The 27869-nt window shown below is 40.0% G+C and overlaps 1 protein-coding gene across 2 annotated transcripts in view; it reads right to left on the bottom strand.

Annotated features, from left to right (window-relative positions):
• Positions 1 to 27869, bottom strand: part of Lrch1 (leucine rich repeats and calponin homology domain containing 1) — a 160739-nt gene that overhangs the window by 72439 nt on the left and 60431 nt on the right. For both annotated transcript variants that reach the window (XM_090342130.1, XM_090342131.1), the window contains exon 2: positions 6252 to 6396. In XM_090342130.1, coding sequence (XP_090198256.1) covers positions 6252 to 6396 — 145 coding nt within the window. The remainder of the gene's footprint in view (positions 1 to 6251; positions 6397 to 27869) is intronic.

Below are 27869 nucleotides of genomic sequence, written 5' to 3'. Positions count from 1 at the left end.
GTGGTGTGTGTGTTGTGTGTGTGTGTGTGTGTGTGTGTATACGTACCTGTACTGAGGGCTTGAATTCAGGACCTGGATACTACCCTTAGCTTTCTCAGTCAAAGCTAGCTCTCTACCACTCGAGCCACAGCTTGGTTGCAGGATTTTGGGGTCATTAATTAGAGTTAAGAGTCTCATGGATTTTCCTGTCCAAGTTGGCTTGGAACCAACAATCCTTAGATCTCAGCCTCTTAAGTAGCAAAGATTATGGACGGCATACATACAGGCACTAGCACTTGGCTAAAAACTATTATTTTGAGCAAGTAAGGAACTGTTAGATGGACTATCATCACTAAAATGAGCTTCTAAAGTATCCTAGAATTCGGGACCGTTTTGTATTTGTGTTGTGCACGCTCTCACTATATCTGGGTACTGTAACCAAACTAGCTTCCCACAGCAGCAGTCCATCCATCTCCTTTTAAGTATAAATACTCTTATATTTACATCCCCTACTTGTCAGCAAACATGGTTACTCCACATGTGTAGTTAAATATCAAAGAACAGTTATTGATAACTAGTTTCATCTCCATATTTTCTTCTCCTTTCTTCTAAGAAGTCTCCGATTCCAAAGGCACACAGCTGATACTGGCCTACTGAAATTGCCTTCATTTCAAAGTGAAGTAAAATATATAAATCAAGGGGGATGTTCAAAGAGAATGTAATATCCAGCACCAGCAAGAACACTGATTTATCAAATGCTTTCAAAAGTCTGACCTATACACACCTGCTGGCACACAGGAGAGCCACAAGAGAGACTGGCATGAAGAGAGCTTTCCTACTTTGCAGAGCTACACTTCAGAGGAAGGGACTATGATTCCTGTGACTAGAACATCCCTATCTACCCGTACACTTCTCCCTACTAGACCACCCATACACAGAAAATACACGTATGTTTTTTTTTTAAATTTTATTGTCAGGATAATATATAGAGGGATTACAGTTACATTCATCAGGTAGTAGTATGTGCATTACTTCTCACACATTGATACCTCTTCTCATGTTTTTGTCCCCGTTTCTCTCCCCCTACCCCCTCTAATCATCCTGTTTTCTACCCTTCCCTTCTCTATTTCAAATGAACAAATAAATGCATGTACAATATACCAGGAAATAAAGTCAGATACAGTAACAACATGAGATTAACCATAAGGGTAAAAAAAAGAGAGAACTATTTGTCTGTACAACAAAAAGAAATTAATATTGTGATTGACTTAAACAATCACAGGCTATTAGGATCCATTTTACTCAAGGACATTGATTTAATTTTTTTTCAGACATGCCAATAAAAATTAAGATGTCTTAGTAGGGCATGGTGGCTCATGTCTGTAATCCTAGCTACTCAGGAGGCTGAGATCTGAGGATCAAAGTTCAAAGCCAGCCCGGGCACAAAAGGACCTGAGACTCTTTTTTTTCTTAATGAATTTCCTTCATTTTTTATTGTAATATATAGTGTGGTTATAGTTATATTCCCCAGATAAAAGGTGCATTACTTCTCACACACTGATACCCCTCTCATGTTTTTGTCCCCATTTTCCTCTCCCCACCCCCCCAATCATCTTGTTTTCCCCCTTGCCTTTGCTATTTCAAATAAACAAATAAATGTATATACAAACGTAACAAAGTCAGATAATGTAACAATATGAGATTAACTAAAGGACAACAAAAGAAAAGGGAAATAATATAGAACATCAAGAACAACAATCACAAAAAATAAAGCTTTTGTGTCCATATCCTGGAGATCCTTTCATTTAGGCTCATTCTATATGGCCTATGTTCTAGGTTTTGAGCTACTGTAATCCAAGACCTGAGATCTGTATCTCCAATTAACCTCTAGAAAATCGGGAAGTGGGTCTGTGGCTCCAGGAGTAGGGCGGTAGCCTTGAGCTGAAGATCTCAGGGGCAGTGCCCAGGCTGAGTTCAAGGCCCATGACTCACAAAAAAATTAAGATTCCTTAATATTATGCTTACCATTTGAAGACATATGCCTGTCCATCTATCTCTGTGATTATTGACAGTGTACTACAGATTGATCTGTGTGGATGTTAGCATGTCTCTTTGTCCTTCTAAAGACCCAGGGCTTCACAGAGGTTCTGAAATGTAAGTTGACAGTTTGATGGCCAATAATAACTCAGTTCTTAATGGCTCTAGTAATTTTATGAATATAGTATATATATACATATATACTGTATATACATATAGTCTTTGTATATGTAGTATATTATATGCTATATACTATAGCATATAGTATACTATTATATATATACTATAGATAGTATATTAGTTTATATATTAGTATACTATGCTATATATATAGTATATGTACTATAGTATATATATTATACTATATACACTATATATTTTACTAGCATATATAATATATAGTATAGTATATATATAGTATTTTATATTATAGTATATACTATACTAGTATATATACTATAGTAATTATTTGATTATTGACAAATGATAGTGATGGTGGTGATGATTTTTTAATAATCCAACCCCTCCTTGTACACATGTGTGTTCTTAGCTCTTCTCATAAAAGCACTTGTTAAAAGACATGGTAAATTGCAATATTCTTAGAGGAAATGTAGTAAATTGACTATTGATAAAAATGGCAATTATCTAACTGGTTAGGTAAAACAAATGTGCTTTGGAGCTTGCTCATTTGGGCATGGAAAATTAACTGTACATGAATAATGTACAAAATGAATTAAGAGTAAATATTCACCGCATTTCCAGACAGTTACTCTGCAGCACACAGATCTTAACATCTTATGTAGATCAGAAGCAGAACTGGAAGCAAACCCAATGACTTTTGATTGTACTTTAGAGATGAAGGCCAAAAATTCCTTCTGTATAAAAACTAGTCCTTTTTTCTTTAAATACCCACAATGAACTAAAACAACACCTGCTATCATGTGATGTGTACAGTGGGAAAAAAAATCCTCTCTGTAAGACTTGCCAACTATGGACTATACTAAAAGGAATGCAATTTGATAAGATATATCCAATTATTAACTCATCCATGCATAAGAAATCCCGTCAGCCACCAATGCCAACAGACACTTTTCCAAACACAACAATTTACAAACATTTTAAAAACGTTAAAGACCAATAATTCTGCATTCCATTTAAAAAAGAGTTCTAGAAATAAGGTTTAAACTATACCTGGCTACTCTTACATACAGATACACTGGATGCCACAAGGCCTCTTGTAATTCTTTGAAAAATATTTTCAGTTTTTAAGATGAATACTTTGAAATTCCCATCCAGTTCTTATATTTGAGTGTATCTATGCTAATCTGCCATTTCACATAACTCGGTTATCAAAAGCCAGTTTCATTTATAATGTGTATATATATATGTGATACATATCTACCTATGTAGATATGTATACATATAGTATTCTCATTTCCCCTTCAAATGAGGTACAATCTCATACAAGTAAGATCTTCATGAAACAATGTGAGATTTAAATTGGTATTAAAGAAAGCTCCTTCTTTTTTTTCAGTTTAGGAAGAAAGCATCAATTTCTCCATTTTTCTAAAGAGAAAAAGCACATGAACACTTTCTTCAGAAACTGCTGATGCAACGAGGAAAAGAGATAATAAAAGTTAAATTCTGGTTCACATATATACGTGTGTGTGTGTGTGTGTGTGTGTGTGTGTGTATAATACAATCTGTGTTGTCTAAGACAACTCTAGTGCACACGATTACTGCAACAGAGAACCATGTTTTGAGGACTAAAGATCATATGTCAGAATGAGTCCCAGAAGAATGTGGGGATACAGGTTAAGCAGCCATCAGGAAGTTGGCTCATATTGTAAATTGTTTAACAGCCAAAAAAAATGATGCCAATGGTGCCTCTGTCTCTCTCTGTCTCTCTCTCTCTCCCTCTCCTTCCTTCCCTTCCTCTCCCCTTTCTCTCCCTCTCCCTCCCTTCCCCCTCCTCCCCCCCTTCACCCCCCCCCCCGCCCCGCTAAACTCTGTAAAGAGTTTTCTTTTTTGTGGCAGCCTCTATTCTTGAACGTCCATAGGATGAAATTTCTAAGCCCAAGTCCCTACTCTTAGATTCACAACTCCAACTAGCGCCAAGATCTCTGCTGTTCTAGCTTGTTCTATTTTCTTAAGGTACATATTCTTAACGAACTTCATCAACAAACCACCTTTCCAACAGCTTTTGGATTTTACACTTCTCAATGTATTTCAAGCTCCAGGTGCTTGTTCCTAGATGAGAACAAGTCTAGCCTACCTTTATTGTTCTTGGCCACATTTCTTAGACCACGATACTTTCCAACAGGAAGATGCACAGTGGCACATACACTACACTAATAGAAGCATTTGCTCATAGCACCAATAAGCAAAGATTTTAAAAGCCCAGGTTCTTCAAACACAGAATACATAAACAGCGATAGAGCAAGTATTGTCTAGAAACAGAACATTTCTAGCATGTGAGAAAGTAGAGGAAAATATTCTTGTGTTTTTAAGTGCATTTCACAGTGAAGTTTTTTTTCTATGTGCTAATCAAACTTACTGCTAGTCTAACACATAAATAGAGTTGTTGGCACCAAACAGTTATATGTCATTTAATAAAACATCACTGAGAGACTATGCCAGGCAAGAAAACAGGGAAGCAATGGTATGATGCTCCTGCTACCAAAACCACCATTATTTATTATCACCAGCAATATCAAATATTTATGGCTGTTGATTCTGCTAGAATATACAGTACTTCCAAGAGAACCATCTGGGAATGTTTCTAATAATTCATTGTAGTTTTATATGGTATCTCTCTCACTTTGGAATGTATGAAATTAGTAATTTCTACATATGGCTTATTAAGGGGTGATCAAAATCCAGTGAGTTGGGGATGGGTTGATAGTAAGTCAAGTGTGTAACATATACCCTATGGCACTGGTTCCATCCTCAGCACCACACAAAAAAATTCAGACTACAGTGATCAAATGTTTAATTTAAAAAATTTTTATTGTAAAGGTGATGTATAGAAGGGTTACAGTTACATGAATCATTCCCCCATTCCCTCCCAGTTTTTTCCTTCCCGGCTTCCTTCCCCTCAAAGATGGCAAATGTTTAATTTTTATGAAACCTGGGAAAGCTTGAAAAGCTACTTGTTTGGATTACTTGATCTAATAACACGTCATGTTTCCAGATTACGAGAAATCAGAGGGAAACCCCTAAGTATTACAGCAAGGAAAATGTTTTGAACGGTTCATCACTAAGTGAGCTTGCCTATTTATTAGAGCTCTTTAACTAACAGAGTATTCTGACTTCCTCCTCAGAAGCACATTAAAGACAGCTGGACATTGGGGCTAGTTTGAAGGCAGAAAACTCAACTCAGCACTGTTATATGGATGATAAATCATTGAGTATCGTAGAAGAATTAATAGAATTAGATGCCACTGGTGTTATCTAGATGCCACTACATATGTGCAATCAAATAGGTATAACACTATTTGAGAATAATCCTAGTTACTTGGAAGGCTAAAATCTGGAGGACTGTGGTTCAAAGCCAGTCTAGGCAGAAAAATCCTCAAGATCCCATCTCCAAGTAACAAGCAAAATGTCAAACTGAAGTGCCAGCCTTGAGGAAGCAAGCCAAAGGAGAGTTCCTGCCCTAGTTTAATCATAAGTGATGAAAAAAAAAGAAATAATTGAAGGGGGAGGGTGTAGCTCAAGTAGATCAAATAGTAGAGTTTCTGCCTAGCAATCACAAGATCCTGAGTTCAAACCCCAATTCCAGCAGAAGAAATAAAATAAAATTGAAAGAACTATTTGTTTTAAAATCTTGTCACAGAAGCATTCAAGAAGTCTAACACCAAGTACAATATTAAAAGCTCTATAAATCTGCTACATTTCTTAAACGGTCTTTGTAGTATGCTTAACCTCAGAAGGTGATCAGAAATTGCAAGGAACAAAAATGATAGAGGGGCCAGGAGTGTGGCCTAGTGGTAGAGTGCATGCATAGCATGCACAAAGCCCTGGGTATTATTCCTCGATAACCATATATACAGAAAAGGCCGGAGGTAGTACTGTGGCTCAAGTGGCAGAGCACTAACCTTGAGAAAAAAAATGCTCAAGTACAGAGCCCAGGACCTCAGTTCAAGCTTGAGGACTGACAAAAAAAAGAGAGAGAAAGAGATGGAAGCATCGTTAACAACTTCATTTGATCGCAACTTATATAGTTAACGTACCTCAAGTTCAAGTAGGTCAGCATCTGAAGATTGACAATGGCCTCAGGAATGACTCTGATACAATTGTGATACAGATTAAGGATTTCCAGGGACACGAAATGGCACAATTCCATTGGAACTTCAACCAGTCTGTTCTTAGATAAATCTATTAAAAAAGGGGGGGGGGGAATTGTTAATGAATCTTCAACATATTCAATATAAAGTTACAATAGCACCACCAACATTTTATCAATGTATCTGTACCTCTATTACTACAGCATGGTGACTGCTATTTCTTAGCCAAGTTAAAAAAATATGTGGAATAAGAAAAAAATATACATACATATATACTTGTAACTTTTTTAATTTTCTCATTTGTAGACCTGGCCACACAAAGGGATCTTTATACTCTGAAAATTATCTCAAATTTGGTCTACCTTGGACAAATATGTAAAATGCTATCTTTACTACATCTAAACACATTATTTCCCATAATTATTCATTCAATTTTGCATTCATCATAGATATCATCTCTCCAAGTGGAGTCTAATCTCTCCTTTTTTTTTGTCTGTCATGGGACTTGAACTCTGTGTCTAGGTGTTGTCCCTGAACTCTTTAGCTCAAGGATACCTTGAGCCACAGCACCACTTCTGAGGTATAATCAATCTCTTTTACACACTAAGAACATGTTTCTTATATTTTCTTCAGAGGGACCAAAACAGACATTATTTTATTCACTAGAATTATAATGTGTAATACTATACTTCACTACACTATACTATATTGTGTAATACTGAGGTAAATCAATCTTGCCTATTAAGATCTGGACACAGTAGGCCTCCATTAATCGAGGTCACTGAACTAATGTGCAAACATGGCCGATATGAATGGTCTGCAGAGCAATGTAAACATCTGGCAGGCATTATAGGGTCACCATTCTAACAACAAAATGATACATATAAGTGGAAATGGTGGGCATAACCACCAAGTAACACAAACTACCACTCATTTTTTGTAAATTTTGTAAAAGCATATTTTATTGATGCTTAGGATTTTATCATAGAAATATGTTCAAGATATAAGTGGGGGAAAAAAACCACAGAAACATGGTACATATAGCCCATTTGGTTGTGGGCTTTTTTTTCTGTATGTCCTTTTTATTTTATTGTAAAGGTGTTGTACAGAGGGGTTATACATACATAAGTAAGGTAATAAGTGATTCCTTTTCAAGCAGTATTCTCCCCTCCTCCTTTTCTCTCATTTTCCCTTCCTCCCCCCCCCACTCTGGCTGCCTGTCCCCACCAAGTTGTTCATTTTGTGAATATCTAGTGAGTATCACTATTGCACTGGTTCAGCCCTTTGTTGTACCATTTCTGTTATGCCTCTTCCCTTCCCCAAATCAGGTACAATTAGATACAAAACAAGATGACAGTTGAGTAAATACAGGGTGGCACTGTCCAGGTGGAACTACGGCAATGCTGCTATTGAGTTGTACACAAGAAGTCTGCTGAGAGTTAGAGTCTATTTTAGATACTCTTCCTTGACACCAGCAACTATGTAAGATGACACATACCTTCACTTGCTCCACTGCAGTTACCACCATACTGCACATATGTATTGCAATAGATCAGGTACTACACTGAAGTGTACACATTTAACCATTACAAATACACTTCCCCCTAGTGTACAGATACACATGTCCAGATGACATCCTTTTTTTTTTTTTTGCAGTTTGAAATAGTCTAAGAAAGAAAGCAATTTAAAGACCAAGAAAGGGCTGGTTAAATATTCACAGACTATTAATCAATATCATAATGATTCGAAGATTAAATCAACCAATAAATATTAATAGAGTATTAATTCCATTTCATGTAATAGGATGAAGTAGTATCATCTCCTGAATACTAACACTATTCAGCTATTAAAATGAAAAAAGGAGCTCCCTATGGGCTGATATGGAACAATTTCCAAGACATACCAAAATGATAGTGAAAAGCTAGGTACAGAAGTCACTGCTGCATTTGTGTTTCGTTGTGGACATTGACATGATTCAGCCACAAATTATTTCTAGAGAGTCATGTAAGAAACTGGTAAAGGCAGTTGGTTTTGCAGTTTCTCCGGGTTGACAGGAGTACACAGGACATTCTCACTGAGGATATGTTTTATCTACAAAAACTTGAATGCATGCTTTATCTGTCTATATTACTAAAACATTAGTAAAAGGTACATATGTGCACACGTCCCTTGAGGTAGACAAATGAAGGGAGGAATCAGAAAGAATACAGTCTAGATTTCATTGTATCTACTGCAAAATTAAGAATAGTAAGTGAAAGAGTGGGTGAACTGACGGGAGGGGGGGTGAAAATGTTGAAGGGATGACACAGATCAGATGACACATAATTTGCCTGGTTAAATGGCAAAAAAATTCAATACAATGCATATCTTAAAAAATTAAGGGGCTGGGGTGGAATGAGAAGGTTCAAATGTGTGACCCTGATCATGAGGCATGGTCTTCATAGACTGTTCTGTTGAAGGCAACTCCTCTGTACAACAATTTAAAGATAAGTATATTCAAAACAAGTCTTAATTTCCAAGAAAAAGTTGAAGCAAGTTTTGTATAGTGAATGTTAAAGATTAAAACAGAAAGGAGACTTCCAGAAATTTCTTTACCAAGCATGTACTACTCAGCTGGAAATTTGCCCAGAAAACTCAAATATGTTGTTTCCTGAGAGTTCTACTCAAAGACGAAAATTCCACTTAAGTTCATACAGAAGCAACTCAAATATACAGTCTGTTATTTCCATTACTGTTTACAACGGATTTTATTTGCTTGCCTCCCTTCTTATCTTCTCCTCCACAATCTCCAGGTTTGAGGGGAAAGTTCAGCATTTTTCCTTCCTGTAATTACTTCCCTGGCAGACTTGATTGCATCCCAGAGGCAGGCTCTGAACTGAGGGCCCCTCTGAGGCTCTGAAATGTCAAATTTTTAGTTCTGCCTACAGAAAGAAAAAGGAGGCAGGGAACTCCTGGTAAAATTGCCCTCCTCTTTGTTGTCTTTTAAGATACCATGTTATCTCTCATCTCTTTTACTGTCCCTTGGTTATCTCATATTGTTACAGTATTTCACCTGGTTATCTGATATATTCCATATATGCGTATTTGGTTATTTGAAGTCAGATAGGGAAGGGAGGAAAACAAGATGAAGGGCGGGGGATGAGGGGCAGGGGTGGGGGGAGGGAAATGGGGACCAAGACATGAGAAAGGGTATCAATGTATATGAAGTAATGCACCTTCTATCTGGTGAATATAATGTGACCCTTCTATTAATTACAATAAAAATATATATAAAAAAACAAAAAAATTTGTCCTCCTCTGAAATTATATCCAAACTCTCCTCTTAAAGTCTTACTTATTCTGTATGTACTCTCACAAGAATAATGATTCTTGATTTTTTTTTCATTCCAAAAAGATGAAATTCTGAGGTGTTGATGGGACATCTACCACAGAACAGATGGGTATATCTATCGAGTTAGTGAGGACTTAATTGTGCCATAGCACCCATCATCTAGGTTTGCATTGCAGCCATATTGCACAGTCTTTGTAGCCCAGACTCAGCCCGTATACAAAACAGTTACCTAGCTCAGCATGATTCAAACACAACACAATTGAAAAAGAGAAACACAAAAGCTTTCTGTAAGTGTTGATAAATATGTAGCCTAATCCTATGGTTTCTTGAGTGAAAACCTACACGGGCCTACTTTCAAGGAGCTGAAAATTTACAAAGAAAGATGAGGCAAATCCAGAATGAATCATAAAGCAGGATGATCCTAGGTGTTACTTCAAAGAGCTGGGCATTGGGTGGAAGGAAAGGAAACCGAGTGGGTAAAGTTGGCCCTGCTGGCCTGGCATACTAGAGGTTCATGGCTGGATCACCACCAACCTAGAAGTCAGAGGAGAAGTTGAATTTTGGAGGCAACTACACAAAGCTTTGTAAATGAAAATCCTGGCTCAGCTTGCAATCTATACCAACCTAACATAACCAGTGCTACACTGAATGTGTGTCCAAGGACCTGACCTATTTTCTCTACTTGCCTCTGGGCATCGTTTAATTCTCCATTCATTTCATTAGGGGAAGAGAAAAATAGAGTGTAAAAAAAATATGGCTTGCTTTCCTAAGTTTTGCTAATGTGGGTGTCATCTTGTATCTTTGGGAACACAGTAAGCCGTAATGAGGACCATACACAGAAAAGAAAGAAGTCAGTCTGGAAGAAAACATTTCGCAACTTTCATATTCTGAAATGGAACTAGTGAAGGGGTTCAAAATGTTTCCTGTTGCCTGCAATGAAAGAAATAAAATGGAAAGAAAAAAGAGGGGGGAGGAAGAGAGAAGGAAGGAGAGCGAGGGCGCATATGGGATAGAAAGAAAGAGAGACCCAAGTGGAGGATGAAATGCTCCAACTCAGGACACATAGAGAGAGTAGAAAAGCATACCTCATAGGTAACAAACAAATGCCAGGAAGGTAATCCCCATGTTTATTTTGAATGGCAGCCAAAACCAAGGGACAGGGACCAATGGGTGACACAAAACTCTTTAAGTAAAGATAAATACGAGTGAAGAATTAATGCTCACACTGGCTGTTTACTGCCCTGAGTCTTTAGTAAGTAAGTTGAGTATCAGTGAATCAGCTGTGAGCTATTTTTGCTAAATAAAATATATGCTTAATGTGTCTTTGGCACACTGGAGTTTCTAGGAGAGTTTTTTTTTATTGTTATTATTGTTTTTCCCCCCTAAAGCTTGGGGTTCAGGACCAAATTTTCTGAGTGAGACTCCCCCCTCCCTAAGCGCTTAAAGAAGCCTACTGGGGCCCATTACTCTACAAAAATCCCTGACAGAACCACCCACCCTGTCTCAGCTTTCCAGCCTCAGCCCTGGCACTCTCCTAGGGGCAGAGGTCAGGCCCAGGAGGACCTCAGGATAACAGGCTGCCAAGATGCAATTTGGGAAAGAAAAATCTTACTCAGAGCAATCAAAGTTGATCATTGCTAGATTTGGTTTTACTCCAATTTCTTTCTCACCTTTGTATGCACTGAGCAACACAGCTAACTGGAATGAAGCTTTGCACGTTTTAAACTGGTCACAATCAAGGACAATGCATTTTATCCTTTCTTCTGTAAGTCAGAATAAGGAGAAGCAAGTGGAGCTCTAATCCCAGTTACATGCATCTCTACAGACAAGAGAGGTCAGGTGAATCCTCTGAGAACACAGACCTCATAGCGGAACCAAGAATTCACCCATAAAGCCCTGTCTTGAACCTTTCCCTATTCAGTTTTAAAGAACTACAACATGAGAAAAATCAATTCTTTGCAAAGATTTGTAGCTCCATTTATGGCTTTTTTTTTGCTGGTTAATTAAAGATTAAAAAAAAATCTGCTAGATTTTCCTTCCTAGACTGACTTTGAACCACAAACCTCAGATCTCAGCCTCCTGAGTAGCTAAAAGTACAGGCATGAGCCACTGACACCTAGACTGTTCATATGAATTTATCTTGTAAAAGGAAAAAAAGAAAGTTAACAGCACCTCTCTCACTGCCTGAGAAGCAGAAATTTAGAACACTCCATAGTGCTGTACTAAAAAGAAGCTGACCTCTGACCAGCTCCCTAAAGAGCTTTCCAGAAGGAAGAGTGTATGTCTTGTCTACCTTTGTCCTCACTCAATCCACCACATTGACAAGTGTCCTCCCTGCTGGAAACACATCTTGGGGTCTCATCTTGCAAGGGATGCTGGGTATACCCCATCTCTGTGCAAACATGCCCCTGTTACAAACCGGAACCCCCAAAAGTATGCCCTCCCACTTCCACTTCTTAATTGAATTGTTCACATGAAAGCCGGGCAGCCTGAAATAAAACAATAAGTGTCACTACTGCCAAAATAAGCTTTGCAAATCCCTAAAATAAAGTAGCCAAGTGAATAAAAATAAGCAGGGTAGGGTAGAAAAACAGCAGTGGAATCGTGTGTGCGGTCAGCACACTCACAGGGTTGGCTTGTTTTTGTATGAAAAAGGAAAGTGGAGGCTCAGGAGGAACTAGAGGAGGCCCTCATTCCAGCAGCAATATCCTGAGTTTGCACACACGATGCACGGAGGTTCCAGGGTGGCCATTTGTCAGGAGCAAGGCCTCAACTCATCATCATGGCCCCTCTAGCAAATGAGTCCACAGACATAGTCTCATGGAAATATTAACTTCAAAATAAGTCATTCCCTTGAAAGATGGACACATCCCACAAGCCCCAGTAGGTGGTGATAATGTTGATGATGATGATGATGATGATGATGATGATGATGATGATGATGATGATGATAACTGGGCTGCAATCACCTACTGAAAGGAGCAGACAAGGTAATACAATAAATCCCACAGAGAGGCCCTGACACGGAGCAAAAGCACTATAGGAATAATCTCTACAAATGTGTTAGTGACAGGTGGGTTCCATGAAACACCAAGAAGTAAAAGTCTGAAATAGACAGAAGACAAAAACTTCATTGTTAAACACATATAGTTCCCTCCATATGCAAACCAAACTGATTACATTCTCCTGTATGTGAAAAATCTGTATGTGAGTCCACTTAATGGCTTCCCATCCTTCCTAAATTAGCACTGGACATGCGTATCCAGTTCCATCTTCTAGTCAGCATCTCCCTTCCCCCACTCATCCCAGCAGCAGCTCCAAGCGCTGGGTGCCCGCTACCCCTGCACTTGAGGAAGGGAGATGATAGGAAAGGAAGCAGTTGCAATGTCTGGATCTCAGGAGGTGACACATAAAAAACAGAAAGGCTTCTAGATCACAGCTCTGCTCTAACATGGCTCCTGCTCTAACAATCTCAGTGTAAAAAGGAAGAGAAATGCAGCCCTAGTGGGATTGTAGACAGAAAATTATACATACAGAACACCTGCAGAAATGAGGTTTCCTAGGTACAGAAGAGACCCAGGGTTGCCTGGCAGATACTACAGGCCTCAGGGCTCTCCTGGGTCAGGTGTCCTTGACAGCAAGCCTAAGGCAGTTGCTCACATGCAGTGGTGGCAGGAAGATAAAGCCGCTGAAATTTTCCATTGTGATGCCTTTCCCTGTAAGGAAGCATTTAAATGAGGTCCAAGAGAAAGAAATAAATCTTGCCATTTCTCTAGAGTAAATAACCGATCTGTTAGTCAGATAACCTGTTACTCTGCTTCCTAACCTTTGGAATGAGTCACATTAAAGAAACAGAAATGAAGAATGAAGCCAATAGTATTGTTTAAAAATAGGAACCATATAGAGTTCAAAATTTAAACCACATGGTGGTCAGCAGAGGGTAGGGAAACGAAGGCAGTAGAGAAATGTTGTGAGGGCTTACCTGTTCTTATTCCCTAGGTGAATGTGAGGTCTGTGGGATTGCCACAGTGCATGTGCCCCACAGTAATATGTCTAATTCACTGAGCTTATCTAGCCATGTTCCACCTCAGAACATTTGTCAATCAAAACCTTACAAAATCACCAGTAGCTCATGCCTGCAGTCCTTGTTACTTAGGAGGCTGAGATCTGAGGATCCTGGTTTGAAGCCAGCCCAGGTAGCAAAGTCAATGGAACTCTTATCTCCAATTAACCACCAAAGAGCCAGAAGTAGAGTTGTGACTCAAGTGGTAGAGCACTGGCCTTGAGCCTGAGACAGTACCTGCGCTGCATTCGAGCCCCAGAACTGGCACGCACGCACACACACACACACACACACACACACACACACACACACACACACACGTACATCTCAGTGGGAGAATATTTGCCTTACATGGGTGAAGCCCTGAGTTCCATACCAGCATGACAAAACAAACACCAAACTCATTTGTGTGTGTGTGTGTGTGTGTGTGTGTGTGTACATATATACATTGTACACATACGAAATGCTTATATCTTGCAGCGCTGGTTGCAGAGCACATGTCTAACTTCAGAGAACTAGGAAAAGTCATTACCTAGTTGTAGGTGCTGGAGGAAGGCTCACAGCAGCCGTATGGTACCTTCCCAAGCCTTCTCACCCTGGGAAACCATCCCTACATCCACCTACTTTCTCATTCATTGGATGTCTTCTATGGGGTAGACCTATCATAGTGGATAATACATAGACAAGACTAAATGAGCCTCAACATATAACCTGAAGTAACTCATAGCCTGACAGGGGAGGTAGACAAGGAAAGGAAATGTGCAATGATTAGATCTACATTTATCAGCATGATGAAATCTTAACTCTTGTCAACAAAGGTTGGCAAAGGCATCCAAGAGGCATGAACCGGTAGGTGAGTCTCCGGATGAGTATCTGGCATCTTGCCAGGGCAGACAGGATAATTTATTCCAGATTAACAGGCACAACCTGAACAAAGAATGAAAGGAAAGAGAGCACCACTGCTACAGATGTGAGGCCAGGGCCCATAAGATGATGTTTAACTGAAATCTATGGGACAATAAGGATAAATAACAGGGTAAGAAGTAAGGTGAAAAAGACAGCTGATATGGAAAGGAGGAGTAGATAGAAACATTCATGAGGAACAATTTACAAAGCTTGGCAATCCATTGAATATGGAATATGAAAAGAACGAGTTGAGGGTACCTGGGAACCTTCTGATAGGAGTGATACCAGAAATGTACTACCTGCTAAAAGAAATTCAGAAAAGGGAATAGGTTTGGTCGTGATGGTGAGAGTGGAGAGGCATGGTGAGGTTACCTGCTAACAGTGATTTAATGAGCAGCTAAGTTCAAGCTCTGTTGACCCCTAGATTGTGGGTACAGGGACCAGTGATATTCTCTAGGTGAGGTTATGGGTCCTTAAGCACAGGGGGAGGTACTGACTATCTCAAAAACACTGACATGGCTAAAATGTTCCCTAGGAAGACATCAGCATATGAAAAAAATATGATGTCACTCTGGAAAAATGTGAAAGGTGAGGGCAGAGGAGGAGCCAGAAGAGAATCTCCTAGAGGCTACATGACCAGGCCAATCCCCTTCTCTTCTACTACAACTTTCCCAAGAAGCTCAGTAAATCCTAGACTTCACATATACTGAAATCAACCCAGAGTAATTTCCATTTTACATCAGTTTACTCAGTTCAACGAGAATGATATGTTTTGCTGGCACCATGATCAAGTGGTTGATACCCTGGCAAAATCTAGCTGCTCTATTATCACTCACTTTTCAGGAACTGAATATCATCCATGCCTTAGTTCTGCTATACAGAGTCACTATCAATTCCCAAAACAACAAAAATATTGTAGGCTAAAACACCAAGGCAACTGAAAAGTTATCCTCCTTCCAGAAATACTTCCTAGGGCATTTAAAAAAAAATCTCAGTCCCAAAATAGGAAACAAAGAGAGAACTGTGTACAAAGTGCCTGATTTTCCAATTTTTAAAGTTCACATTTAGCTAGGGCAATGCTGACAAGAAAGGCATTTTTGTGATGGTAACTGAATAGAGTATATATCATTGTGGGAACCTGACTTCAAAAGCTAGAAATAGCTGTTTTGTTTTGTTTTTTGTTTCAAACTAGTGCTCTATCTGTTTTCACAGATCAATTTGAAAGCTTCTTGCTGAACTCAAAAGCAGTTAAGACAACATTTCACATTGTTGATTTACTTCAAGGTTTCGTTAATGAGAGATTTTAATATAAACTAAATGCTTATTTTCCTGTGGCTTCTCTTCTCCCCACCTATGGATTACAACATTTGCTTTCCTAGATTCCATAAATAACAGATAATTGTTACTCCTTTTCTTAAAACAAGAAGTTTTCCGGAAAGCTCCAAAGAAGTCTTGTGGATGGGGGCTATGTGAACTTGTACTCAATTCAAGCCTCTCTATTGTGTCTGTGTATGCATATGTCCATGTGCATGGACTGGGGCTTGATTCAGAAGCTTGAGTTCTCACTTAGCTTTTTCCTGTTCAAGGCTGGCACCTTCTTTTACCATTCAAGCCATACTTCCACCTCCAGCTTCTTGATGGTAGGTAAACAGTAGATAAGAGTCTCTCTATAGATCCGCCAGCCTGGGCTGCCTTCAAATGTCAATCCTTAGATCTCTACCTTCTAAGTAGCTAGGACTTTATGTGTCAGCCACTGGTGACCAGCCTATTACGATTTTTGCTTAAAGACGAGATACGTTTCAGCCTTTCATAACTGTTTACAAACAATATGAAATGCACATCTGTTTAAATGATCTTTTTTTTCTCCTTTTAAGTCCAACTGCAAAGAAGTCCTATGTACAGTGGCCAAAAAAGAAAAACAAAAAGACATGTGAAACTATCTAGTGTTTGCAAAGACCAGACCTTCACCATGACCCAGTAGTGAGCAAGAACAGACCCATTATGTATGGTGTGCATATGGCACCAGTATGCCTAACTAGCCAGTGGGACCTGCTGGTACTACAAGCCTTCTAAGCCACTACTATTATTTTATGTATACCAGGTGTTTTCTATGAATTAATTATAAGGCTGAGGAAAAAGAAGCCTTAGCCAGACAGACTCTGTCTCTCTGCTCCACAAAAAGCATTAACAAATACCAACAAAAAACCATAATAAAGGTAGCTTATTCTCACCTGAAAGCTAAGGAAACTAAAAAACAGAATGGAAATAATTTGATTCTAACAGACAGTTAAAAAATTAAAAAAAAAAAAGAAACACTGTGAATGTAGTTAATGCCATTGAATAGTCCACCTAAATTTAAAAATGACTAAAATCATGAATTTCATGTTATTTAGATTTCAACTTTATATACATTTAAAATCATTTTCAAAAAGAAACAGGAATTAGATTCAAACTTGACTTCTTATTCTAAAATAGACTGCAAGTAGATTAAAATTTCAGCAGTAAAATGAAATAATACAATTAACAGGAAGGTGGGGGGGCAGGGGAAGAGCGGATAAAATAGGCTGGGATTCAAATTGGAGTAAGACAGGAAGCGTACATCTGTAATCCTAGCTTCTAGGGAGGCTGAGACATGAGAATTGTGGTTCAAAGCCAGCCCAAGCAGGAAAATCTGTGAAACTCTTCTAATTAACCACCAATAAGCTGTAAATGAAAGAGAAGATCAAGTAGTAGAATGTTAGCCTCGAGTGAAAAAGCTAAGAAACAATGCTCTGGCCATGTGTATTGGCACATATGCATGCAAGCACGCAGAGGGGCGGGGGGAGAAACAACAACAACAAAAAACAAACTAAGTAATCTAGCTTCAGAGTCCCTGCTAAGGTCTTCCACAAATTGTTAATTTATGGGTAAACAGCAACCAAAGGCTATTATATAGACCTTCCTTATGATCATCAAATTAGGTTTCATAATAACTCAACAATAATTTATAGCTTGCTGGAAAATATGTAATGCACTGGGCATGTATGTCTGGCAGCTGAAGTGGGCCAAGCCCCAAGACAAGGATGGAAGCCACCTAAAAAGTGGAAAGTATCCCAGCCAGTCTGTTTGCTGTAGAGACAGTCACTCTCAAGGGCTCTTTCAGAAGAAGTACCTGGTGCACTTGAGAACTCTCTTTTCGACCCTGTAGTTGAAGGAGAAGTGTTTGCTCTGGGAAGGATGCAGAAAATGATCACACTCGTGTTTTAAGAAACCACATGCATACAGCAGAGAACAAACAAAATTATAGTTTTCCAAAATATCTCAGAGTTGAAAGCTTACAAAAAGCCTCAAAACATTACTGCAAATCTAAAATAGGAGTTCAGAGAGAGGAAAGGGGACAGAATCCAACCATGGTGAGGTCTCTCTGCGGCCTTCGGACTAGCAGATTTCCAGACCTGGGAGTGTGGTTCTCCTCAAAGGTACATCTAAAGGGAAGTTAGGGTAGGACCAGAGAAAATAGGATCTCCCCAAAGCCCGAGATTACAGAAAGGACATTCTTGATGCCTGACATGTATGTCTGCCCATTGGCTGAAGTATTCGTCATGATGGAAGTAAAAAAAAAAAAAAAAAAAATCACCTCCCCATGCATTCAAAGCCTCCAGGCAGCATCGGATTTCCACTTAACAAATCATATAGAGACCTTTTTTGGTCTCAGTCTCTTTCTGTACACGCAAAAGCTTGGCAACAAGCTTAAAGAAAACCAGAACGGATTGCTGGGCCCTGCTCTTATCAAAGGGTAAGCCTTTAGAGGTGAAGTACAGGTGCCTTCAATTCTTCAACAGCAGATGATGCTGAAAGAGGAAAGGTGTAACTTCAAATTCAGAAGACTCCCTTTTGCAAGGAAGCCCAGGGTCTATCAAGTTCCTCGGTATCATTCTTGGGTCAGCCTGCAGAACAGGTGGTAATAACAACTTCGGAATTTTTACAACTTACAACCCACTGTCACTGACAGCAAGGAAGACAATCCGGTGTCCCATCCATCTGCTGTTCTGCCCTCCAACTACACCCCAGGGAACCAAATCCTCCACAAGCCCTGAGACTTTCCATATGGTCCCTGTCATCACTTGTCAATGAACGCTCACTGAGTAAGTGGCCAGAATATGGGGAAAAGTAATTATCAATGCCAGCATTGCTGGTATGAAAGCCAATGGCATAATTATTATCCTTACAAGCCCTAATGTGTATCCAGGTCTTTTTTCTGTTCAGAATTCTCTTGAAGTCTACTTCCTTCCCTACCTTCCCCCTTCTACTTCTACCTGCTGCAGTCCTGTCCTTTTTCAAAAGACTTCCTTGATGACCACCTCTTGTGTGTGTGGAGGGGGGGGGACAGTTTCCATCCAGCCCCAAATTCCATTTGTGAAGGCTGGCTCTCATTTCCCATCATTTCTCAGTTGTTCCTGCTTGTTCCCATAGGCTCGTAGATGGGCAGACATTTCTCCAGTCTTCCCTGCAGCAGTACAGAGCCTTCCATGAAGTGAGTGGCTCGACTAATTCATCTCCCACACACTGCATCTTAGGATGCAAAGGAGGCTCTGAGGACAAAATCGCAGGCTGAGTGACAAAGAACTCCAGTCACTGGCCCATCAACATCAGCCAGCTGCCCTGGGTCACTCTCAAGCCTGTCACACAGGAAGAGACATTATCCATGCTTATTTTCATTTTTTGACTTGCATTCCAGAATGCCAAACACTTCCACAGGACTAGTCTAGAAAAGTTCAAAATGAAAAAAAAAATAGAGATTAACAAAGGAAGTTCAGAAAGGGACTGCCTTCCCTAAGACAATTTCACAGCATCTGTATTAGTAGGAGAGAGACAGCTCTTTCTCCCATCATGGATTCTATCCTGGTTTCCTTGGTTGCTTTTCAATTTACTGACTTTACCCCTGGGACTTGTAGCAACTTGACCCTGTGTTTCCCACAGTTTACCAGAAAGCTGGCATAAAATTCTTGGGAAAGGATATCTGAGATATCTTTACTTCTTTTCTAGAGTTCAGAAAGATGTTCACGGGGTAATGCCAAATTCAGAATCAGTAATACATACCAAATCCTTTTTAAAACTGACAAGAAGGGTAACATAATGGGCACTTCAGTCTCTGTAGCAGTAGTAAGAGGGCTGGGTGTGGTCTGTCCTGCTCCAAGCCTAGACCTAGATCTACAGTGTGTATTAGACTGCTAACAGGGAAGCACATGGGCCTGTTGGGGGGTTGAAAGCTGGATGCGAAGTGCACAGCAAAGCAGAATGGAGCTTCCACGGGAGCAGTGCTCACTGAGGGGAAGCCACCTCAGGGCTGTTTTGGACTCATCCCAATACAATTCCCTTGGGGTGATACCCACCAATCACTGTGCATTTCAGTCCTAACACTTAGTAGGCATGTTTCCTTCCTTACAGTCCTTCCCATCAAGTAGTTCCACATGTTTTCACTGAAAGTCATTAAAAGTGCAGTCTTCTCCACTCCTGTACTACTATATGGACTTATATTTGCATTGCTTTGCTAGTGCTGTGGTTACAAAAGAACATAAATTTACAGAGTCAACCAAAGACAGCCCTGAAACACTAGAAAGTTATGTCATGGAGACTGCATGATTTTGCACAACCTAAACTTTTCAAGAATGTATGCATTCAGAGTTCAAGTAGAGACAGCCCTAATGGTAACACAGGCCATGAAAACAAGAGAAAAAGAATATAATAAAGCTAGGAACCAAAACCTACAAAAAGAAGGAAAATCCTTCAAAATACACTGTTGTGCCAAGAGCCAGTGGGGTCATGCCTATCATCCCAGCTACTGAAGAGGCTGAGATCTGAGGAGCAAGGTTCGAAGCTAGCCTGAGCAGGAAAGTCTATGAGACTCATCTCTACCCACCAAAAAACCAGAAGTGGAGATGTGCTAGCTGAAGTATTAGCCTTGAGCAAAATAACTCAAGAACAACTATGCAGGGAGAGGGAGAGGGAAGGAGAGGGAGAAAGGGGGAGGGAGAGGGAGAAAAACAGAGTGGGGAAAGAAAGGGGGAGAGGGAGGGAGGGAAAGGGATAGGGAGATGGAGATGAAAATGGAGAAAGAGTATACAAAAAGTACAATGCTAGCTTTAATTTTCATTGAATTGCTTCAGGCATTTTAGGCCCCAGGCCCAAATTCCTGTGTTTCATATGCCAGGTCTGGCCAATTGCTCCAAAAGACCAAATAAAAAGACAATTAGTGATGGAGGTCATATAAGGATATTTAATTAATGGAACAGGGCAGTACTGTGAAAAAATATGCATACCAACCCATCTTCTGCCTACAGGTGTTTGAGTTAGGTTTAAATGATTTAGGTTTAAATGGAAGCACTGGGGCAACGGGAAAGAAGTATTCAACAGTGTCCAGCAGCTCACTATATCAGGGCTGGTCAGGTAGGGCTTCCTTCCCAATAGTATGTGTCATCGCTGCCTGGTAGGCAGTCTGTCCTGCTGATTTTTTCCTTGGTGGGTTATTCTGGTCTCTTGTCATAAAGATGTTATGTGAGCACCATGGAACCCATCTGGAACATCACATGGAACCCAGAGTGATTGTAGAGGAGAGAGACACGGGAGTAAAGGAGACAGATATCAAAATGGGGGCCAGGGGGTCAAGCTCTTCTGCTTTTAGTGAATTTGTGGGCCCAAGGAATTAATTCGTGCTTTTTCAACAAAAACAGTTTAAATATCTGTTACAGGATCATTCTTTTTTTCATGTGCAAGGATGGGTTGTAGCAGCTCCTTCTAAACCTCAGACCTGTGGTCATGTTACATGATTAGTGGATTATGGCTGTGGATACATGTGCTGAGGCTACTTTGCCCTTCTATTTTTAAGTTAAAGACCACAGAGGAAGGAGTTCATATGTTAACATATCCAAGTTTCATATATTTTAATGTTGTTTGTCTTCTTTCATTAACTCATTTGTGGTTTTATGCAAAATTCAAAATAAATAAAAATGATCATATATAAATATGATATAGATTTCTACACGGACAGAGAGACAGATTTATATTCTTTTTCAGTACTGGGTTCTGAATGTTTTCACCTGGGATGGGCTCAGACCAAGATCCTCCTACCATTCACTGCCTCCTACGTAGTTGGGATTACAGACATACACCACCAGACCCAACCTTCTCTCCTACATCTCTTAAAGAGTACAGCCAAATGGAAAGAGCTTTGGACTTGATAGGGTTAAATTTGCAATTTAATTCTGTCATTTTCTTGTAAATGTATTACTTGCAAAGAAGAGAATAATACTAATATAATAAACCAACTGAAAATAATTAGTCCAATCTACTTTGCTCATAAGTAATCATAAATATATAAAAATTTGATAATAACATTTCAGGCATAAGCATCTGTGTAAGGATGTTAGTATTTTGTTTGCAGATGTGTGAACTGTCATCTAAGCTCCTGGGAGCTAAGAGGAGGAGAAAAAGGATGGCTCCCTTGCTAACTCTTTTGCTTAGTATCATAGATTTATAGATATGACTAAAGGTTTTATTTGGCAGAGAGAAAACAGAGGCCCAGTGAACTTGAATGATATAACTCACTGAGCTCATTTGAGGAAGTGTTAGGGACTTTTCCAGTGTTCTATTGTATCATCATTCCATTGTTTTCTTCTTAACCATTTTCCCAGTCTTTCCTTTTCTCTGAGTTTTAAGGTAAGATGAATCTCAGGAAGTTGAAATGTAAGGATCAACGTTTGAAGACAGACCAGGCAGATAAGACTCTTATCTCCAATTAATGAACAAAAAGCTGGAAGTGGAGGTATGGCTCAACTGGCAGAGCACCAACTTAGAACAAGAAAGAAGAAACAGCACCCGGGGCCTGAGTTCAAGTCCTGGTACTGGCAAAAATAAGTAAATAAAGTGAGTTCTGAAGGTAGTGGTGTCTCAATAAGATGAATGCATTTAATGCCATTGAACTGTACACTGAAAAAGCACTGGGATGCCATGTTTATGTTATGTGTATTGACACAATTATAAAGAACTTTTAAACTCCATTGTGTTTTCCATATACATTCATACTCCTCCCATCCAGAGGTGACCACTTCCACATGTGAGCAGGCCTTGGTAACTACTTCATAACTATAAGGCACCAAAAGTAACTATGTAACTTCAAAGCAGTTTCTTTAAGAAATACTCACCCGAGGAACCCTGAACCACCAACCACCAAGTAGGAAGTCAAGCTACCCGTATCTTCCTTAAGTAGAGGCCACGTGAAGAAAACACACTGAAAGGGATACCCAAGGATCTCTGCAACTTCCTGCCCCGGGCTATTGAGCTCTTCCAGGCCTCAGCCTTAAACTCCATTGGCATTCTCGGATGGCAACTGCCCAACAGATTCCAAACCCTGACTCTCTGAGTCCAATCAACCCTAAGATTCACAAACAAGACTCACCATGGCTAGTGCCTTCATTTAGGATCCATTACCAACATAGCATAAGCTTCCTCTGTTGAGAAACTGCTTTCTAGCTTACAAATAACTGTCTTTTCTCCGTGACCTCACATGGAGGAAGGGACCAGCTAGCTAGATTTTCTGTGTCTGTTTATTATAATAAAGACACTGATTCCATTTGTGGGGACTCCACCCTCATGACCTAATCATCTCCCTAAAGTCCACCCTCCAAACTCTGACTTTGGGGGCTAGGATTTCAACACAGACAATGTGTTGAAACGCAGGAAGCACACACCTATTCAATCTGCTGCACTGTTTTAAGCTGCTGTTCCAAAGTGATACAATCCATGGCAGCAGGAGATGGAATACAGAACCTAGATGTTGAGTCTAGAACAAGGACTCCCAACTGAGACTAAGGGAGATAGGGGAAAAAATCTAACACTCAGGTTCAATATCAGCCTGCCAACAGCACAACGCTAAGTGCTCAGGTGAGGAAAAGGGCTGGGAATCTGAACTGCTTGGCGTAGGTGAGTCTGGTTAGAATCTGTGCCAGCACAGGTTGACAGACTTTCAGGGGTCTCTGTGAAGATAATCCAGAGGCTCTGTGTGGGCTACTGAAGCTTTCCAACTGAAAAAAAAAAAAAAAAAAACGTAACAAGAAATATTTCAGTGGAAAGACTACTGACCTTAACAAATCTGCCACGCACAAAATTCTGCTCCATGAGTAAATGTTATTGTAACAAGGGCTTTATATATTTTATCCCATATGGAGTTGGTAGCTAAGGCATCATGGTGTTAATAATGTCTTTTTTTTCTTCATGTTGATTAAAGCAGGTGTTGTTGTAGAGAGCTGGAAACTCATGCCTGTCAACCTAGCTATTCAGGAAGCTGACATCTGAGGATCACAGTTCAAAGACAGCCTAGGTAGACTCTTACCTCCAATTAACTACCCCAAAATCAGAATTGGAGCTGTGGCTCAAAGAGGTAGAACACTAGCCTTGAGCAAAAAGAGCTCAGAGAAAGCAAAGCACCCAGTCCCTGAGGAGTTCAAGTCACAAGACCCACCAAAAACAAAAACAAAAACAGGTGGTGCATTGTGACCAGTGTAAGCAAATGAATCCTAAACTTGTAAGCAGTAGCCACCCCCACCCTAACAAGCTCAGATTTCTTCCTAGGACCATCTGACAGCAGAAACTTCTCTCCTATGCTTCACTGACTCCCTATAAGAGTGTTCAGCAAACTCAAACTACCATTTTAGGAGGCATCCACGGCCTTCTACCAAGGAAAAAATGACAGAGCATTCCACTGAAAATGGGTAATATGCACTGTGTTAAACTTCACTAGACTAAGCTATTGTGAGTAGAGTCGGCTTAGGAAATGGGAGGGACCCAGGGCCTAGCCAAAGCACCGTGGGTGCAAAGCTAAGTTAAGTAGAGCCTGGCTGATTCCCCAGTGTTTCCTTAATAACTTATGGAACTCTTCCATTCTCTCAGTTCACCAATTTCATGGCAATTCATCAAAACACCGGACACCAAAAATGAATGAAGGCGGCTGAGTATTCTATGTAGTCTACAAACTTACAATGTTTCATCAGCTCAGTCTTGCAGAAAATTGATTACACGTTAAAAACAGACATGGTTGCCTGACTCCTTCTGCGTCAAGAAAAGGGTTGGGGCAGAAGCCAGTAGAAAGAATGATGGAATTAGCACAATCACTAATGGAAGATGACAGGCTTAAACACAATCCTGGAGGAAAAGGATGATTTGGAACAACAATTAAAAAAAAAAAAGAAAGACTAAGGATAAGTAACCCTTTATAAAGGAAGCTAAAGATTGAACCCTTGGACTTACTGGTAGTGAAAAGCTAACATTTTGTAGGCATTTTAAAACTCTTAATCACATTTGTGGCTCTTCCCATCCTGAAAAATATATGCTTTCTTCTTGCCGCTATCCTTGTAGTAAATATTCCCACTGCCGTAATCCCCTTTATTCCTGAGCCTCTACTCAGTCTGCATTAGCATTCACCAGGATCGTGCATTATTACAGCCATTACTAGGAAATTGCTCTCCAGATGAGGCCAGGTTGCATTAAACACCGCACAGGATGGGTCCCTGGCTCACACAGAACCTGTAGCCTCCTACCCTCAGCTCTCAGTGGAAGCATCCTGTAAAGCTCTGAAACCACATGCCCAATTACAGTGCATGCAAATGACAGACCGGCGTCCTTTAACTATGCTAAAAGCTTCCAGCCCTGCACACTCTGGGACACATGCCAGTGGGATCAGCTCTCATGCTGTTCAACGCTTTCCACAGGCTGTTTTCCCAAAAGATTTCTTCAGCAAGTGATCTAACAACAAAGCTGCCTCACTGAAAGTCCTAATGCCAAACTTGTGAGAGACACAAAAGCACCTATAAGAAAGTCCTCAGCAGAAATGCCAACTTTATCACTGGGTTTCTATTTGTTGCTGGAACATCCACTCAAGAGTCTGGCACTGTCCTTTGAGCTTTTTCACTCATTCAGTGCTCCACTGCTTAGCCCACAGCTCCACTTTCACCTCTTTAGTGGTTAATAGTAGGTAAGTTTCAAGGATTTTCCTGAGCTGGCTTCCAATTACAATCCTCAGATCTCAGTCTTCTGAGTAGCTAGGATTACAGGTAGGAGCCACTGGTATCCAGTTTAGAAAGTGATTTCCTTAACTCACATGTTAGTTACACCAAATATACTAGAAAAATAAACCAAATAAATATTCCAACAAATATACTAGAAAAATAAACCAATAAACCAAATAAATTAGAAAAATAAATATTGGAATTTCTATTTTCTCTCATTTCACTGGTACTTTGGGCTTAGTAAGAGCAACTTGCATCACATATCTAGGACCACACCTTCATGGAGGCAGAAAAGAAAAGAAGCTTTAGAAACACCAGATAGAATCCACTTGCAAGAATCCAGCAAGTCCATGCCTGCTGCTAGATGCAGGGTTAGGATTTGAGCTGATTTTTAATGAGCTTCTGCAGGCGATCTCTTGCAGATGCTTGTCTGTCAGGAACAATGCAAATCACATGCACCCAAGATGAAATGAATCCAAATCTACTCAGCCAAGAAGGTCCTGTATACTTTATGCCCTGTGCAGGGCTCCTATGCCACTGACTAAGTTAATGATATACTGTATTAACCAGGCAGATGGCTGGCTAACTGAAATTTAATCAACACAGGGAATGGTGCTAGGGGAAAACCATACCAAACAAGGGAGAATATTAGATTCCCAGTCTGGAAAGTTCTTTATTTTACAAAAGTTTCATTCTATCACTTCTTTAAATAGAAACTGCTAGTATATTCCATTTAGTTTCATTTACTCAGGACTGATCTACACACAACTTCACATAGAGAGTGAATCACACACAGGCAAATAATGTACTGCTTATTTTATGTGTAGAGTCCAATGTCTGGAAGCCAGACATAATATCTTACTCATCATAGCAGAGAAAAGGGACTAGATAAACCGTGTGCAGGATGAGGAGGTGTAAATAAAACTACTCAAGGCAACCTCTCACCCACATGTTAGCACTTCTATTTTATCATAATACAGTGTAAAAAAAAATACTATACTAAAGCCAGGCAGAGTGGTTCACACCTATAATCTTAGCTACTAGGAATCTGACATCAGAGAATCTTGAGTTAAAGCCAGCCTGGGCAGGAGAATCCATGAGATGCTTATCTCCAATTAATCAGCAAAAAGTCAGAAGTAGAACTTGGCTCAAGTGGTAAAATATTAGCCTTAAGCAAATAGCTAGTTGACATAGTCCAGACACTGAGCTCAAACACCAGTAGTAGCATACATGTGCACACATTTACACACACACACACACACACACACACACGCACACACACGCACACTGACTGAATAATATTATCCTTACTCATTACATGGTGTTTAGTATCTCTTAAATATTACCTTAATAAAATGGACTTAATACAATTCCATCATATCTAGTGCAGTACAATGTCATACTTATTCACATGCAAATATAGTAGAAGTCTATACTTGGTTTCGTCTAGGAAATTTAGTTACAGCAATGAGAATAAATCAATGCAGAGCCCTTCGACACATATTCTCCCTAGCTCACTTCAGACTTTTGTCAAATAGTTTCCAAATAAAAGTCTTTCCCCTACCCTGCCTAATGCCACCAGACCTCATTTGTGAGGTCAGACATTGCACACCAAAGCCGAGTCTGCCCTGCCCAACAGCCTTTGACTGAGCACCTGACACTCTGATATGAGCTCTGGGGAGTCAGCTGCATTCCTGTCCATTCCACCAGCATGCACAGCATTCCTTCCATGTGCTTAACTCCAGGGGAGAGATACAGTGCTGGTCCTCCAGCTGCCCCAAGCATGTGGGAAAGATGCACCATTAAATGTTGCTTTGCAGGCACAGAAATAATCCCATTCCCTGAATTCACATGATACAAGAAGAGCCACATCAGAGCAGAGGAGTTGGGAGATGCAAAGGCTACTGGGTACCAAACTAGGGGCTCATCTACACTTCTCCTTTGGACCTCACACAGTCTGAAGGCTGAGGCACAAACATGAAGCACTGCCTCTTCCGAAGAAGCAGCACACATATGAGCCCATAGTTGCCTGTGACACCTATGATGTGAGGGAGCAAAGAATGCCTGCCCACAGCACCACAAGCAAAACAGTGAGGACTGATATACATTTCCTGTGTGACCCAAGAACTGTCATATTTAAGTCTCCTGCAAGGTCACAACACTTAATTATTTTTAGTTAATTATATTTATTTGATGTCACTATAAAAATGAGAGAAAAAGGGGCC

This window comes from Megascapheus bottae, chromosome 11 (genome assembly GCF_031878675.1).
Source record: "Megascapheus bottae isolate mThoBot1 chromosome 11, mThoBot2.hap1, whole genome shotgun sequence".
NCBI classification, from domain to species: domain Eukaryota; kingdom Metazoa; phylum Chordata; class Mammalia; order Rodentia; family Geomyidae; genus Megascapheus; species Megascapheus bottae.
Note: the sequence above shows the minus strand (reverse complement) of the source record. Positions and strands in the feature narration are given on the sequence as shown.